The following is a 19,387-nucleotide window of genomic DNA, read 5'->3' on the forward strand; positions in this document are numbered from 1 at the left end:
GAGAAACCACTGTAGTCAAGTTAGGGCATGGCATGGAGATCTGAGTCAAGAGGGGCCTGAAATATTCTACACCAAACATCAGCCATAGGTTTGAAACAGTGCCTTTCCCTTTAGAAAGAACTTCATATTAATTAGTTTTAAAGTGATTATTTTATTTCAAACTCCTTGTTAAATGCGAAAAATCACTGGATCAATAATCACATGCGATATTTCACATAATCCACTCAACAATCTTATAAAATGAAGATGATTATCAAAGAAGGAATCAAGGTTAAGAGAAGCCAGATGAATTTCTCTAGGTCATGCAGCTAATAAGTGGTTCGATTTTATTTTTTTAAAAAATTGGTTGTTCAAAACATTACAAAGCTCTTGACATATCATATTTCATACATTTGATTCAAGTGGGTTATGAACTCCCATTTTTACCCCGTATACAGTGAAATTCCCTATCTTCTTAGAGATTCTTGGAACTGCTATAATAAAGGAATTCACCTCTTTGGCCTCTTGACCAGTGTCAGATAAAATGGATATGACTTTCTCAAAAGGCTTTGGATAGGCCTGGCTTGTAGACAGGATAAAGTTAGTATACTTAAATTCTTCAACTCACTGTATAGGTTTGGGAATGCTAAATCTCATGTTCTCTTGAGGAAGCAACTTGATAAAAATACATTGGAAAGAGTCAAAGCTTGAGGTAGAAATGGGAGATTCAAACACACAGTTGGCTGTAGTGGGGATTTGGGGTAGGCATCTCTACTGAATTACTGAGAACCAAGCACATCTGCCACTTCTATTCCTCCAAAATAGATATTTCTGTCAAAGGCTGCTAGCCTTCAAAATAGCTCTATTAATAAAATGCGATTATCCCTTAGGAAAAGCTTCACCTTAAGAATTAATACTTTCTTATCAAGATTTCTTTGACAATTACCCTAGAGCAAGACATGAAATAGGGGCCTGAGCAGTAAGAGGTTTTCCATTTTTTTTTTAAATGTCTTATGATTATAAGACATATTGAGAAGAGAGACTGGTGCAGCTGAGTTTCTTTCTTTGTAATTTAATTTATTTAGTTTGATCATTGAGACTCAAATTCAGGATCTATAAAGTGTGAATAATATAATCTGATGACTGAGAGTGACACAGACTAGTTGCCAATGCTCCCACTGAGAAGCACTAGAAGTGCTTAGCAGACGGATAGAAAACGTTATTTGAAGCCCTCAGAGCTACTCAGGCAGGCAGGACATGAGAGGCTGAGATCCTGGAGAGAGAATGGAGGCACAGACACTGAGCCCAATACTCTGCACTGTCTTTCCCATGAGCAACTTTCTTTCAGTGTTTGAGCTGTGATTAGAAGGCCAAGACACTGACCCCAATTTTGCCCAATCTTACAAGTCTTGGAAGACAGAACTAGAGGTAAGATACACTAGGGAGAAGGGGTCCAGGCAGACACCCCAGACTTTCAGATGAGATCCCAAACCGAAGGGGCACATGGAGACAGATTTGACCTCATAAAATTTGTAGTCCAGTTTTTGATGGGCTCAGTCCCTAGCTGCATCGTAGTGACTCTTCCCTACCCTCCCTGCTTCCCAGAAATGAAACAAATCCTTTCTGAAATAGCACTTTTCAGATCTTTCCGCTTTCTGTATAATTTTTATGCTCAGGGTGAGATGTAAAATATCATGTGGCATAACAAGAGACAAGAGCAATGCCAACACTCCCCCGCCCCCACCCAGCAAAAAACAAAAACAAACAAAACCAAATCAATCAATCAGAGATACAGAGCTAAAAAGAAAAAGACAGTGGCATTATTAACCATGGACTTCAACATATTAATCACTACATTTTAAATATGTTAGAGGGAAAATGGACAATTTTAGCAAAGAATTGAAAACTATAAAACAATCAACTGAAAATTCAAGGCTGAAATATACAACAGCTTAAACTATAGATTCAATTGATATATTTAGGAGATTAGATATACTTGAAGAGACAATCAGGAAAAGAGTCTGAGTCCCAAGAACTTTATATGTTAAACATTAGTTAAGAAGTCACTATATCTACTGTGTCACAGTCCATATACCACCATTAAAAATAAGAATTTTATAATGAATTAAAAATGTGATGCACTGCTTATAAGAAATATACATTAAAATATGGGTTTACAGAGAATATGTGAGGAAATGAATAGAAGAAGCATTTAATGCAAATATAAACCATGAGAGGTTTATGCTCAGCAACACCAAGGAAATTAGACTTTAAGGCAAGGGACATTGCTACTAATAGAGAGGGTCAGTTTCATAATAATAAAATAATCAGTGGTTGAGTGGCCCTCAGTTCAATCCTCAGTACAAAATAATAATAACAACAACAACAGAATCAGTTGTTCTGCAATATGTAAAATTTCTAAATTTATATTTATCAAATAAAGTGGCCTCAAAAATAGCTGTTACAACTTTACAACCATAATGGGAAGTTCCAACATATTTCTTGGTAAGTGAAAGAACCAGATAATAAATATTGGAAGTTATATAAAACATTTGAAATATATATAGGATTATCAAATCTGATCATATATATACACACTTACAAATACAAATGAAGAATCTTGCATAGTCTGTTTTTGACCATGGAATTACCTAAAATTATTTACAAAAGATAACTATTTATAAAAGTTATACAACTGGGCTGGGGTTATAGCTCAGCAGTAGAGCAATAGTACGTATGAGGCACTGGGTTCAATCCTCAGCACCACATAAAAATAAAATAAAAGTATTGCATCCATCTATAACTAAAAACACACAAAAAGATACACAAATACTTTTAAATAATTCAATCATCAGAAATGTCACAATGAAAAGTAGAAAAGATATTGAATTGAATGATTATAGTGTAAAAAACTTAGAAGTATGCATGTGTTAGAAAAGAAAATTAGCTGAAAATAAGTGACCCAATAAGAAATTAAATAGCAACAAATAAAACAAAAAAAGAAAAAGAAAAAAGAAATGAAGGTGTTAGTAAAAAGAGAAAAAAGTAATTAGTGAAATATATGTTAAATAATCAAAAAGACTTTAAAAAAATTCCAAGAGGACTTACAAGATGATAAATTCCGGGGAGGGGGATACTGAGACTGCTCAAGAGAAAATTAGAGAATATAATAAATTATAGTAGCAGAAATGAAACTGGGCATCAATACAATGCCTAAAAAAATAGATAAGAGGTTATAATTTAAAAATTCTACACAAACTTGACTTAAATCTAATATTTAAAATCCCTGAGAAGCATAACAAAAAAGAAATAAGAAGAAAAATATTTTTTTAAAAAACAAATTGGATCTGTAATTAAAAACCTTCCCACAAAGATGATTCCAGGCCCTAGATAGTTTTAGCCAAGAAAATTTCCAAATACTTAGGAAATAACAGTAATCTTAAATGAAGTCTTCCAAAGAATAGAAAAAGAAAAATTTTCCAGTTATTTTTTTATGTGACTAGTAAAATTTGACACTGACATTTGATAAGAGTATTACCAGAAAGAAACATTCCAGGACACTCATTCTGATAAACAGGGATTCAAAATCCTCAATCAAATATTGGCAAACCAATCCTCTGTTTATGAATGTGTGTATATTTAATAACATGACACAATTGAACTGGGTAAATTCCAGAAACGCTAGTTGCTTTAATGTTTAAGACTGTGAGAAAATATTCGGAAACTATAAAGTCAGATAAAGAACTGTTACCATAAATGTAGAAAGAACACTCAGAACTAAACAACAAAAAAAGTCAACCTAAATTTTTAAAGGGGACATGATAACTGAACAGATACCTCACCAAAGAAGATATATGGATGCCAAAAAAAGCATATGAAAAGATGTTCAACATTGTATGTCCCTAGAGAATTGCAAATTAAAACAGCAATGAGATACCCCTACCTGTTAAAATGGCCAAAAACCCAAAGACAGACAATACCAAATGCTACTGAAAATGTGGCACAACAGAAATTCTCATTCTCTGTTAGGAGAATGCAAAATGGTACAGCCACTTTGGAAGACAGTCTGGCAATCTTTTAGGAAATAAAAGATTCTATTGCCATATGATTCAGCAACTGTCCTCCTTGGTATTTATCCAAATAAATGGAAAATTTAAATACAAAAGGAAAAAATAAAACCCTACACACATATGTTTACAGCAATTGTATTAATATGTCCCAAAACTTGGCAGCAATCAAAATGTCTGCCAATAGGTAAATGGATACATATAGTTTGATAAATTCAGACAATGAATATTATTCAGCACTAAAAAGAAATAGCTATCAAGTCATGAAAAGACGCAGGGGAAACGTAAAAACATATTACCAAGTGAAAGAATCCAACATGAAAAGGCTACATACTGTATCATTCCAATCATATGACATTCTGGAAAAGACAAAAATCATTAGAAATTTGTTATTGCCAGTGATTAGGGGGGAGAGAGGATTAATAAGCAGAGCAAAGAGGATTTCCAAGACAATTAATCTATACTTTTGATATCGTAATGGTGGATTCTTGTCATTATACATGTGCTAAATTCTATAAAATGTACAGCATCAAGAATACATCCTAATGAAAACTATGAACATTGGGTAATAATCATATGTCAATGTAGATTCATCAGTGGTAACAAATATACCACTCTGGTATGGAATGTAGGTAGTGTTAAAGGCTGTATTTATACAGGGACAGGAGGTATCTGGGAACTCTGCTTTCTGCTCAACTTTGCTGTAAGTGTAAACCTCTCCCCAAATAAAATCTATTAAACAATCAGTGTAATTTTTCACACTAATAGAATAAAGGAGGAAAAGCACATGATTGCCTAAAATATGCACAAAATATTTGCTATTAGATAAAATGCAATACTCATTCTTAATAGAAATTTCAACCTAAATAAGAGAGAACACTCCTAACTGATACAGCCATAGCAATAGAAATATCATAGCAATCATTAAAAGTCAGTAGTGAAATCAAAAGCTGAGTTTAGAAATGAGACAAGGATATCTTTTAAGACTGTTCTACTCCATATTTTACTGGAAGTAACAGCCAATGCTATAAGGTAAGAAAAGAAATAAAAGGTATAATCATTAGAAAGAAATGATTACTTACAGAGATGAGATTTTATATACAGAATTTAAAAACTGCAAACTCTGAGTAAGTGAAATACAGCTTATTTTAACTTAGCCTCTAGAATAGTACGTGAAAATTATTTTTGTCTCTATATATGAACACCAAAAATAAATTACAATACTATTTTAAAAGTTGTACATAGGAATTAATCTATGAAATATGCCCAAGACCACTACAAATACTTGCATGTGCACATGCCCATCCACATACAAGAGAAACTACAAAATATTACTGAGTTAAACTGACACCCTAAATAAATGAAAGGATATCCAATGGCCATGTACAGGATGACAACATATTGCAAACATGCAAATTCTCCACAAATCGGCCTATAAATTCAAAGTGATTTCAGTCAAAATTCATATTTTTTCAGTATTCTTTGCTGTTTCTACTAGATAAAATCATTTAAAAAGTTGCATAATTTGTATGGATATGCGAAAGCCAAGGACAGTCAATATACTTGGCACATGAGTAGATATTAGGCCTTATGTAGCCATAGTCACATAGAAATTGTGGTACTGACCCAGAAGAGAAAAGAAACCAAATGAAACAGAATAGAATCCAAGACAAACTCACATATATACAGACAAGTGATTTAAGATGAAGGAATGGAAGGTCTTTTCAGATATGCTGATGACAAAAAATAGTTCTTAACCCTATATACCATATATTAAAATAAATGCCATATACACTGTAGTTGTAAATATGAATGCTAAATATAATACTTGTTCAGGATAATATAGGAGAATATACTCTCTTGACATTTGGGTTATTAAGATAGCACTTCAACAATACTAAACATACAGAAAAAAGATGAATATGTTAGACTAATATTAAAAATACTACATAATGTTAAACAACGAAATAACTTAAATAATGTGTACTATATGCTTGCATTTATCTAAAATTTACAAGCAAGGAAAAGTGACTGATGGCATCCAAAGTGTAATTATTGGCTACATTTGGGGAAGAGAAAAGGAGTGATGTCCCGGATGGGATATGAGAGAATTTGAGGTTGGGGAGAACTAGTACTATTATGTTTTGTTTCTTGATGTTAGTAACTTGTGTAAATTCATAAAGTTATATACCAACATTTGTACATTTTCTGTATGTCATAGTTCATTTTAAAGGTTTATTTAAGAATAAATGGACAATTTATCTAGTGAATGCAAAGCAGACAGCACAGTGCTAAGAGCTCTTCCCTTTTCACCAGAAGGATAAAAAGTACCTGAAATACACGCTAACAAAACAAACATGAAAGAGCAATTTCACCCTTTTGCCTTGTACTGATCGGAAAGAATGATCTAGAGAGGAATTAGTTTAAAATACATATCAAACAGGTGTGACCCAGGCTGGAATTGAAGTCGACAGAACTACCAAATTGTATCTAGGGAGATCAAATTGTTGATGGATTCTGTAATTTCCCAACTAATCCTCCTGAGCCAGAGAAAAATATGATATGTTACCAAAATTAACCTGCATGAGGGAGTCAGGCAGGAAGAATACATGCAGTGGGGTTGTCTAGCTCATTAGCCAGTGAGACACTTATGGCCCATGAGATGCCTCCTCCATCACAGGTAGTTTTTACTTACCATATTCTTTCTGCTACGATATAGAAATGTAAAAATCAGATACTACAAACATAGCTATACCACACATATGCATACATACACATGCCCACGCACAATTCCTCCATCTTTTCTTACAGGTGAGTGGAGTTCATGTTTGAGCCCTGGAGAGATGGAGAACAGGAGAAACACATATGTAGCTTCTGCCAGGAAGGCAGAAGTTATGATTATTTGATCTCTATCTCAGGGAGTGTGAAATTCTGGCACATGGACCTGCTAAGTGAACTGCTTGAAATCGTCTGTCAAAATTGTCTATAAATGGAGGTAATATTTTTTCCTGTTTTTTTTTTTAATTTTTATTTTTTTTAGTAAAGGGCTCCACAGTGTTAAACATGCCTTCCAAGGGGTTCTGGACTCTCAGATTAATTTAAAATTTATTGTTTACAAATTACTTTCACAAACATGATTTTCTTTGTATCTCATAACTGTCCTGAAAGGGGGGGGGGGGTGCAGCATGAAAGGCAGTATCTTTTTCTAAAGGTTAGGTGAAAAAAGCTTAAAGAAGTTAAATGATTTGCCCAAGGCCACATTATAAGTGGTAGAACTGAAGCTTGAATAGAGTACATTAATCCTTTAAAATCTTTGAAAAATATATAACATGTGACCCCCCACCAGGGAGAGGGAAAGCATGATTCCATGAGGTATTCCATTTCACTACAGAGCAAAGGTCATTTTCACACCTTCAGAGAATCACCAATCTTCCCTTTCTGAAACATGCAGCCTAGTTCTGCAATATTAATTTAATGCTATGTCATCAGGTCAAGCCATTTGGATCGTCAAAGATGGCAGGCCTCTGCCTAAGCCTCAGTATTTCTCTGACCTGGTTCAAAGAGGCTAGCCTGCTGTGAGTGTTTGCAAATGATACACAAGTAGGGGCTTGATACTACTACATGACATAGAAAATAGAGGCTGCCCAAGACCCCCTCAGAGCCTGCCTCTCAAGCTGATGAGAAGCCCACTCCTACACTCCCCCTTCTACAAAGCCAGGCGAGTGTGGGGCTTGCAGCTGGCTTTAGGATTCCTCAAGGAGCTGCCAGGAGAACAGGACACGGAGTCAGCCTTCATGAAGGCTGTGTCAGCGCATCTCGTGCACGCAGGAACATGTGCTGTGCTGAGCTGTGATGTGCCAGGCTGACAAAGTGTGGGGAGCATATGGCAGGGGTGGGGCCCGTAGCTGCGTCAGGAATGCACACACATATGGTGACAATAACGTTCATGGGATATTATCCTCAATCTTTCTTTCTTAGCATAATGTGTATATACACATACATATTCCAGCCAAAGATTAGAGAATGTTAATATGGAAACAGGGATTATATAGCACCCAGTCCAAACCCCACTCCTCATTTTAAGAAGAAATTGGAGCCCAGAAAGTATGGGATGGAACATATTCTAGATCATATGGACAAACCCAGGAACTAGAATGCGAGACTTCTTATTCCCAATCTAGAGCTCTTCCATCCATATATCAAGCTACTTCTCAAAACAACAACAAATAATTATAGCATCCAGCTTTATCTTATTTCTCCAAATAGATCTAAAGGTCGTCTGAAGAGAAATCCCCTGTGGCCTGTCTTGAAGAAGACATGAAAAAGAGTGCTCAGACACTGGACTCTTTATGACCACCAGAAAGGAGCAGAAATAGTCAGCTTGGCAAAACCAGAAGGTCCCCAGATCATCTTCAGAAAACATGCACAATGGATCCCTCCAGCAAAGAAGCAAGGTTACTACAAAGGCCAAGCCACATGGAGACACTTGCACTTGCCTACCCACAGGCTCCCAGGAGAGAAGGACCCGAATCTGGGCAAAGAGAGCTGGTGGATTCCACATGTCTGGTAGGAATCCTTTAGTCCCTCTGCCAAAGAACCAAGGGCTTAGAGAGCCCACCCTCCTTTTCTTCCCAGTCTTCCACATAATCATAGTTGCCTGGACTCTCCCTCCTAAAATCAGAAGATAAAATAAAATGGCACCCCAATTGTTCCAGGCCAGCAAAAAAATTATACAATCTGGGGAGCAAAGCACAATCAAGGTTCTCTGAATAAGCATCTTTTCTGACTCATTATTCCAAAATAAGGCAAGACTTTTTTTTAATACTTTCATGCTATATATTTTTTTAATTCCAGTCCTCCAGCTGGTGAATCAAACAAAATTTGGGAAATGTTCAAAATTTCAAGACAACTCAAAGGGTAATTTGGTCTCATCAAAACCAAACACAACCATTGGCAGAAAGAGGCCTGCAACTTGAAAGTTCATCAGAAGGTGTCCCAGCGGTCCTCAAGATTCTGCAAACATTCTCCATTCCCTCTGTGGATTTCTCACCGAGTGAAGGCCAGAGCCTCCATCTGCTTTCCATCACTGTCCCTGCTGTTGCTCTGGGCAGAGCTCTGCCCCATTACATCTGTCATGCCTCCAAAGTGGGCTGCCCCAACAGAACACAGGAGACCCAGGCAAAGCTTCCCAGCCTGGGAATGAGTTCCAGAGACCTCTGTCCTGCCAGGGGTGTTCCTCCATCCCCTGCCTCTGGCACCCTTGCAGTTTGCTTCTCTCCACTTCCACAGTTTACTCCTCAAAAATGGCCACCAGCAACATGATAATGAAAGTGCTTTGAGATCCCAGGATGGGTACCATAATGCCACAAATAGAATCTTAGCCAGGGAAATGGAATCTTATGTTCCTTTAACCTAAAGTATATTTAAATAGTAAGGGATTTATTCCAAGAAAAAGGAATTCCCCTTTAGAGAAATGATGCACTTGACCTTAGGCAAGAGTATTCAACCCAAGTAGTCCACAAAATATAACTATAACATATGTAATCATCCTAATTATTTTTAAAAAATCATTTGCATAGACCTGGTACTAGTCTGAATGTGGCAGTTGAGATTCCAGAAAGATGTGACTTTGTGGGATGTATGCATCTGGATAAAGTGTGGTCTGAACCACGTAGACAACCATTCTCAACATGAGACCTTTCTCCCATCCACCATGTGCTACTGAAATGACAAGGCAGGAGGGCAAAAGAACAAAATTAGCCTTCAAGTGACCTCGACATGCTGTAATACCAACATGAGCTGGCATTTTTATTTTGATCTTTTCTAATGAAATACTACTAAATATAGCAATATGTCTATGCATGAACATTTCATCTCAGGATTATTCTTACTGTAAAAAAGGGCAAGTCAGGTCAATGACCAATATCTCTTTCATGGATTGCATTTCTTACTCCAACCCTATTTCTGGTCTTCCTGCCTCTACCTGTGGACTAGGGCCAGAGTGATCTTTCAGTAAGACAATCTGATATTTTAGATCTCCTATTTAAAATTTCTTGGTGAACTCTGAAAAGCAGTTTGAAGATTTCTCAAAAAACTAGGGATGGAACTACCATATGATCCAGTTATCCCACTCCTAGGTATTTTCCCAAAAGATCTAAAATCAGCATACTACAGTGACATAGCCAACTTAATGTTTATAGTAGTGTAGCATAACACACACACACAAACACACACACACACACTCACTCACTGACACACACAAAATAATGGAGTTCTACTCAACCATTAAAAATATTTGCTGGTAAATGGATAGAAATGGAAAATATCATGCTAAGTGAAATTACCCAAAATATCATGCTAAGTGAAATTACCCCCTTTTATTTTCCTCTACTTCCATACATAAGAGAAAACATTAAACATGTGTGTGTGTGGGGGGGGAAGCAGAGAGGAGCAGAGAGAGCGTTAACCCCAAAACCACATGGACAAGTGACACAAAGTAACAAACTGAGTGAACCTAGATCATGGACTTCAATTCCTTTGGGAGTCTCCAGACAGCAGTAACCAGCGGCAAGTATTCCTTCTCTGTTTTGCTTCCCTCACTCATTCATCTACTCATTCACTCCCAAAGTGACTGCTACACACTCAGGGGACATGGAAACCATTGAAAGAAAGCAGGAGAGAAGGGGGATCTTCCTACAGGGAGTATAAAAGGAAGGGGATGCCCAGAGATGGAGAGGGATGAAGACCTAAAGATCGTAGCACAGGTCCTGCAGCCTTGGAGAAGAAAGAGGAAACCAGCAGAAAAACAAAAGTGCAAACAAGAAAGACAAGTTCAGAAGTACTTATAGACAGCAGGCAAGACACTGGGCAGACTGGTCCTCAAACATTCCCGCTCTTAGTCAAAATTACCTCAGTATGAACAGGTTCTCCCCTGGTGTTTGAAGAACAAAGTCTGACTTTAGGTAAAATATTGACAAGGATAATTTACATTTCTAAGACTTTGTCCATAGAACATTTCCTTGAAGACATTCAGAGCACAATCAATGAGAATTCAGCCTCTCAATATCCTCCATAATGGTAAAAATTCTGAATAGAGATTGGGATTGCCCAAAGGCTAATGTTTTAAATAGCTGGGTTTATATCATCTAAAGGCCCTTTTTGTAGTTCTACAAAGTCTCCACCAAACCCATCTAGTAATCAGTGTGTCACAGTGCATCTGTGTTGACCATGACATCATCATGGTTCTGTGTTGGTGCACCATCTCAACACCTGATTCACCACAGAATGAGCAATTTCATGCTATGCTCTAAGCCCTTCTCTAGCACAGACTTCTCTATCCCAATCATTCTGCACCTTCCTCTCTTGGGATCATGATCTTTATAGGTGCCAGTTCAAATAAAAAACAGTAAATGTTAGCTGATGGAGGTAGGAGTAGGGAAACTTGCATTCTTCCCATGATTTTGAAACTCTGTCCCCTCTCATCTGTAATATGGAAGAGGATGATTGACTAATTATATCTAGAATTATAACCTAATTATATCAGTTCCAGCTCTGATCATCTAAAATTCTGTGTTTAACATATTTCCCTTAATAGGAATGCCTTAAAGATCATATTTTAATTCAAAACAAATGTTCTAATATAGGTCTGTGTCTCAGGGGAGTTTAGCAGGAAGATTGCCCTGGACTGTATGAAGTCATTTATTAAACTCAGCTACCTATAAGAAAGATGGAGAGATGCAATAGAATCAACCCTGGATTTACAGACACACAGTTTTGACTCCCACTTGGACATCTAGCCATGGGAACTTGCACACATCTCTTAATCTCTTTTGAATCTCTTTTTATTCATCTACACAATGAGAATGACTATACAATCTATTTTACAAGTTTGTTATTGAGTTGAATGAAATAATGAAATCAAGGTTAGTTATTTAATCAAACAAATCTCAATCTTGAAGAGGATTTAGGAATTATTCTTGCATTGGATGAAAACTAGACCTTATATCTTTCAACACATTCACTCATTCTTTATTCTTCTAAGTTCCCCGACAAGCAGAGAGTATGTGTTCAAGTCCTCTGGGCATCCTAAACTCTGAAATTCTCATTGAATGAGACAATCAATAAAGAAACACTGATTTTAAGCTTGTTCCATTTTTTAACAGCATAGTGGAACAGGATAGGACCTAGTCTTCCAACGGTTTGAACACATGGCACACAGCATTTCTTCCCTTACAAAACACCAGCGCTCCAGGATCTTTTCCTGCCCTCCTCCTCTCTCCTCTGTGGGCCCAGGCTGAGTCACACACATCCTCTCCTCTGTACCTCCACCTGCTACATCTCTACAGCAGTACCTCATCCACATTCTTCCCACTTGCACATGAGCTATGAAGGCATGAATGAAACTTGTTTATGGGTATTCAGCACACATTTTGGGATGGATGAAAAGACCAAAGAATGGATGAATAAGTAGATGGTGAAGGAAAAAAGATGACTAAATGAATTGTAGCTGGACTGGATCAAGAGCCTGAAAAATTCCTTCAGCCTTTCTGTTTTCAAACTTTAAAGTTTTCTCCTTCAAAGATAGGTAAAATCAAAGACAATCAACAGAAACTATAGAGCAGGCCCCACAGACTGCTCTATAATAACAATGGTTGCACTTTTTGCTTCACAAATCTGCTCCAGGGAGGCCTCACCTTCACCAAGCCTGGCCCCATTTAGGGGGACACACCCAAGGTCACAATGGATGAAAGGGCTCCTGCTATAATCCCACCTGAATAGCCCTTTGGCAGATGTCATAGTCAACTCCACCTGCATAGCAGCCAGAGAAGCATGCAAGGTGAGAAGAACCACTTTGATCACTCTTTCAGTGCTTTCATAATGTGTTCTATCTCATCAGAATAGTAGGGTTCAATTTGACATAATCACACATGCATAAAATAATCGGATCACCTTTTAACCTCTTCAGTGGGAACCATCTATTGAACCACAAGACCATAAGGTGCCACAACATTTTTTGTTAGAATTTAAGATGCTCAACAAAAATTTCTAACTGGCTATATGTGTCATTCCTATTTTGTTAATAAAAACCCAAATGAGTTGGGTTTTTGTTTTGTTTTTGTTTGTTTGTTGTCAGGGATTGAACTCAAGGGTGCTTACCCACTGAACCACATCCCAAGCACTTTTTTTTTTCTTTTAATTCTGAGAATTGATCTCCCTGGGTGTTACAGCCTCACTAAGTTGCTGAGGCTGGCTTTGAACTTGCGATCCTCCTGCATTGGCCTCCCGAGCTGCTAGGATTATGGGCATGCACCACCACGTCCAGCATGAGTTGGTTTTTAATCAAGCCATCCCAAACCTCCCTGCTAGGTACTTAGATTACAAGAAAATACAAGATTTCATACAAGATTTTACCTATTGTCCTTGATATGGATCATGATGGGCTCTAATGAAGGAACACTTAAACCTTTCCTCCCTTACTGCCACAGAACATGCAATAAAACATGACACTGCAGCCAGCGTAAATGCCAACATGTCTTTTTTCTGCATATCAAGTTAATACCCCAGGATACTATGTGTACACTTGTGCACAACCAACCTCTCCAGAAATGGTGTCCGGACTTCCCAAATCCCCTCAACATTTCTCCAGTTTTTAAGTAAAGAACATATGCAGATGCAAAAACAAAACAAAACAAAAAAACAATAACAACAAATAACAGCTCTCAGAGCTCTCTCCATTGTTTCTCTCATCCCTTAATTTGTAGGTTTCCTTTGATGTGTAAGTTCAGTAAAAGACTATTTAAGAGGGTGGAGTGTTTGGATTTTATGATTGCTTGATGAAATTATCATCTTTTAAAAATAAACCTGGAAAAAGAAAAGTGCGAGGGTTATCCTCACAAATATAGGCAATTTCCAGAGGTAGAGGGTCAGGGAAAAGCATCACATGTGTGCCACCCATGTGCGCACACACACACAAATTCAGAGAGAGAAGGAGAGGGAGAGACTAACTGTGAGAGGGCAAGAGGAAAGATAAAGCAAGAGACAGGAAAGAAAGGGAGAGCACACAGGGGCTGGGAAAACTACACAAATACATTAGCTTTTAAATATTTTAATCCCAAAAATTAAAATAGGAGGATTCTACAAATAAATGAACAGGAAGAGGCTCTAGTGGGACTTTCCCCATGGTTTGTTTTGCCCCATTTAAATCTGATTCTTGCTAGGTCCAATTACAAACCCTTCCCATCAACCATGAGCTTTCAGTTTTCTGAAGGACCATGAAAAGACGCTGCTTTCAAAACCCACCAGCCCATCACATACTTAACTGAAGAGAACTGTCCACTGGGACTCAAGTGATGACAAGTCTGGATTTTTTAAACAGATGTAGGAACAGCATCTCATTGTTCCTGGGAAGGCTACATTTGCTTCTCCTCAACTCCCTCACCTTCATCTGAACTACCTGGAAACACCTGGGCACCTTCCCTCCCCTCAATGCTCAAGGAAGCTTTGATGCCACTGAGCCACATGCCTAGCCTCAGAGACTTAAAGGGGACCAGAAAGGTCTTCTCTGTGTTCAAGTCAGAAAGAAACCCTAAATGAAAACAGAAGCTTCATAGATATCACAGACTGTCAGAGACTATGACAATCCCATTGCCTGGGTGCTTGCCAGTTAGCAATTTTCTCTGGCTGCTAAAGCAAATGGCTCTCCTTGAGTTAAAGAAAGTCAAGGTGTCACCAGGTGTGGTGGCACATGGCTGTAATACCAGTGGATCAGGGCCTGAGGCAGGAGGACGGAAAGTTCAAAACCAGCCTCAGCAACTTAGCGAGGGCCTAAGCAACTTAATGAGACCCTGTCTCTAAAGAAAAAAATAAAATGGGTTGGGAATGTTGCTCAGTGGTTAAGTGCCCCCAAGTTCAAACCCTAGTACCAAAAAAATAAAATAAAATAAAAAAAGAAAGAAAGAGAGTAGTCAAGATGTCTGCAGGGCTGGATCCTTCTGGAGGTCCCAAGGAGAATCATTTTTCCTTTGATTTCCCAGCTCCCAGAAACTGCCTGCACTTCTTGGCTTGTGGCACCTTCACTCCATCCCCAAACTGCATTACTCTGACTTTCACTTTTGTTATCACATCTCCTCCTTCTGTGACCATGTTGTCTCCCTCTCATAAAGACTTTTGTGATTACACTGGGACCATCCAAATAATCCAAGAAACTCTTCTCATCTTGAACTTCTTAATCACATCTGTGAAGCCCCCTTTCACACTATCAAAAGTGGGGAATTGTGGTTTCACATGGTGTGGCAAGGGAAGGCCCCCCCCCGCAAAGAAAGGACACTTGGGAGAAATACTTGAAAGAAGTCACGGAGGGACCAGAGAGCCATTCAGATGCCCAGGGAAGGAAATTCCAAGTGGTGAATACAGGAGGGAGAGAAGCTAAGCCAGGCACACACCAACCCACTCCTATGCAACCAGGAGGCCAGTATGGTTCCAGCAGCGAGTGGGCAAGGGGAGATAATGTGACTCACGAGGTCAGACTGGTCTCAGAGGGCCTCAAATGCCACACTAAGAACTTGCAAAAGTAAATGCCAGCCATCAAATAAGCACACTTAGTAGGATTGGGAGATTTTTAGCAATCTTTATTTTTATTTTTTTTTTAGCTTGCTCACACACGGACATTTAAAAATAGCTGCTAAATGCTTCTTCTGGGGAATGTGAAACACTCATAATAATAATAAAAAAGTGCCTTGGGCTTTCTTACAACTGGATACATCAAAGGGTTTTCACTAGTAATTTGGGGAGCGTCTGCCTCTGGGTGCCACTGCTGTGATTTCAAAATAGAATTATCTCGTGCTATGTGATTTCTTGAATCATTAGTTTTCCATTTTCTCTTCCTCTTTTCTTTGGGTTCCATTTTTTTTAGCCCAGCGCTAGTTTATGCAAGAAGTTTGTAAAAAAATCGTGGCTCGTGGGCAATTGGGTGAAGGGGCCAGTTGCAGACAAGAGAAAGGAAAAAGGGGTTCTTCGGGGGATTCAGACAGGACCCAGACATCCAGGATCTGTTTAATCAGAGGAAAGGGGTCTTGTTAGGGGCTCTGGCCTTTCAAGAACAATGGGAACATCTATCATAGGAAGAGACTGCAGGCCAGGGGAAATGAGGAAAAGGGAACTGAACGTCTCAGCACCCAGTGGGTCACTTGATTCCATTAACCCTTTCGTTTGCCAAAAGAACAAGCCCATCTTGCTGCACAGAGAATTCTCAGCAGAAGCACAACCATCATGAACAAAATAGAACCCTGGTCCCGCCCCTTTAATTACTTGGCTGACAGCAAGCTGAAACTCTTCAAAATTATAATTATCAACAATTCTAACTCATTATGCACTGAACAGTACTTATCTTTGAAGATTAATAATTTTAGCATTATCAAGGAAAAATAACAAAATTACTTAATTTCCTTCTCGGCTAAAGCCCCAAATCTTTAAAGCAACAGCCAGTAGGCAGGAGCAAGCAAAACGCCGCTGGTCCTGGGGGGTTCCTGAACTAGCGTTTCTGAGGCACCCGCAGAATGGTCACAGCAGACAGTGGAATTAGGACTCTAGCCTCCTGGGTCCTCTCACCTGACTTTTCTCACCTCCGACTTCTAAGATCAGTAAAGAGAGGTGCAGGCATAGTGGATCGGGAAGAACCACCTCAGGGTTCATGATTCTTCTCTTGGGCATTTGGCCCCATGGTCCAGCTTCCTGCCTACATTTCTAGGTCTGCAGAGGGCATTATTCTACAAAGAGAAACAATTTAAAATATTGGCCCAGGCATGAAGGGAATAGGCTCGAAAGGGAGATTGCAAGTCAGGTGAGCACAGAGCTCCCTGAGGACCTCAGGGCCCTTGGAGGAGCACTCCGGTTTGGTTATAGCAACATACAAAGCAAATAAAAAAAAATCTAGGGCCTAGATTTGGTCCATAGAATGCCAGTTTGTGACCTTTGGAGCAAATTCCAGAGTCCTTGAAGTTTTGTGGGAATAGAAAGAAGAGAGTCTCATTTGCAAATCTCTCCCTGGGTACCAGACTTTACACCCTAAGTTACATATCTTTGTGCAAAATATCTCTGTTCTAAAGAATGCAAAATCGTTATGTTGATAACAGAAGACGATAGAAACTGCAAAGTCGCTTCCTTCTTAATAATTCTTAGGAGAGAAAAATCCAGGATTCCAGACCTGGACAGGCTGCAAGGCATGCTGGCTCCTCCCCATGGCCAGCTTGGTGATAGAGTCCAGCTGCATCCTTACCTGACAAAATCACCTGTCTCCTCTCCCCAATAGTTGCTGGGCTCCTCCTGCACTGGCTTTCATGTCTAGCTCTTGGCCATTTCAAGCCTGTCCAGCCCCAAGGACTTTGATCTAGTACATTCTTCTGCCTGGAAATTGCCCCCATACTCTTCCCTAAACTCCTTCAGATGTCTACTCTTAATGCCATGTTCCCAGAGAGGGTTCCCTGGTCATCTTTTAAAATAATATGTTCCTTGTACCACAGTCACATCATTTTATTCTCTTCAAAGCACTCATTACTTTTCTGAAATCATCTCATTTGTTTAATGTTTGTGGTTTCTCCAGACCAAAGCTGGAGGCCTGCCTATCTCGTTGTCCACTATATTCCTAGTCAGGGCCAGCTACATGAAGAGCAACGTCCAGTACAAAGAAAAACATGGGGTTCCTTATGCAAAAAGAAAAAAAAGACTTTTCTTTCTTCCTGTGGTTTCTCTCTAGTAGCATTTATTTGTTGTTTTATATTATGTTCTGATGAGGCAAGTACAGACCCTCACAAATGCCCAAGGTCTCTACACCATGACTTGGCATGTGGGACATGTGTGTCCAACCTCGACTCCTTGGGGTAATGCCCAGGCCCCTCCGTGGAGTCAGAAGGTAAGATGAAAGCTGGTTTAGAGCCCCTCCAGAGGTGGCATAGAGGCCCGCAGGCAGGGGAAGATTCTTTAAGCGCCTAATATACATCACTAGCCTATTGGGATTAGAAAGTACAGATCTGAAGATGAAGTTATTAAGAATCTCATGATGATAACTGCAGCACGATAAACTCCAAGTGCAGGGACCCCTTTTAAATTTGGTATCCATGAATCCAGTCCTGTCCCAGTCCCTAAGTCAATGCCTGTGATAGGGAGAATAAGAATGAATGAATGAACAAGCAAGTAATTAGGCCAGTAATCCCACACTCCAATTACACATTGCCCCTCTTGTGAGCAAACTGGCTTGCTTCTCATGAAGGAAAAACTTCCTTGAGAGCACACCATCCATAAGTCATCCTATTAGGGGATCTGAGGGTAGGAGAAAATGAATAAGGAGCAGACTTCTTCATGAAATCTTCTGTCTGGAAGTAGAGCTCAGATAATGCCCTCAAACAACTCCCATTTGAGGTGAAAAATGAAAAGTGACCTAAGGTACAATGTGATGGCAGCTCAGAGATCTATATAGCTTCAGGGACCACAAAAGGTTTTATGAAAGAGGTGGCATTTAAGTGGGCCTTTAAAAAAGATATGGGATTTGGTCGTAAAGTGATTGCAGGAAATGGTAACAATGTCACAGAGGGTAAAAGTCAGAAAGCCAGAATTATGAACCGTGCAGAGGTAAGAGTGTTCAGGGAGGAAGTTAGAAAACAGAAAGGACAGGTAGTTCAAGACCTCTGTATTTGGTCTCAAACTTGAGCAAAAGATTGACATTGTTCGGAAGTAATCCGGCTGCACTAATACACAGTTATCTACTTCTATGTGACAAAACACCACAAATTTAACAGCTTAAAACAATACATATTTACTTTCTCAGTTTGTGTGGGTCAGGAATCTGGGTACAACTTAGTGGGGTCTCCGGCTTCAGGTACTCACAAGGCTGTGCTCACAGTACAGGGCAGGGTTGAAGTCTCATCTAAGGCTCAACAGACACAGCTTCCAACTTTATATGGTTGGTAACAGGATTCAGTTCCCCATTCACTGCTGGCTAGCAACCACCCTTGCCATGTGTGCCTCTCCAAACACAGCATCTCACTTCACCAAGGTCAGCAGGAAGAGAGTCCATTAGCAAGGCAGAAGTCACAATGTTATGCAACCTAATCCTGGCAGCTGTATCCCACCCCATCACCTTTTCCACAATCTACTGGCTATAAGCAATTTACAGGTTTCGCCCACTCAAGGGGAGTGGATTTCACAAGGGAGTGGACACCACTAAATAGGTATCATGAGGCCAGCCCTAAAAGTTCCCTGTCATACTAGGGTAGGATGCATTAGATCAGTGGAGAGTCCAAAGATGGAGAAATCGTTAAAGAGGTTCTTACACTGGCCAGGAGGAAACC

General features: G+C 39.1%; 1 protein-coding gene across 9 annotated transcripts in view; it reads right to left on the reverse strand.

Annotated features, from left to right (window-relative positions):
- Lrmda (leucine rich melanocyte differentiation associated) overlaps positions 1–19,387 on the reverse strand; it is a 1,020,522-nt gene that overhangs the window by 112,445 nt on the left and 888,690 nt on the right. Inside the window, exon 6 of one of the 9 annotated variants that reach the window (XM_058577976.1) lies at positions 4,346–4,405. The exons of the other annotated variants lie outside the window; for them this stretch is intronic. Within the exon in view, the coding sequence (XP_058433959.1) occupies positions 4,346–4,405 (60 nt within the window). The remainder of the gene's footprint in view (positions 1–4,345; positions 4,406–19,387) is intronic. 9 annotated transcript variants of the gene reach the window in all.

The sequence above is a fragment of the Marmota monax genome, unplaced genomic scaffold (assembly GCF_021218885.2).
Source record: "Marmota monax isolate L192 unplaced genomic scaffold, Marmota_monax_Labrador192_F-V1.1 WCK01_AAM20220418_F8-fsc00019, whole genome shotgun sequence".
NCBI classification, from domain to species: domain Eukaryota; kingdom Metazoa; phylum Chordata; class Mammalia; order Rodentia; family Sciuridae; genus Marmota; species Marmota monax.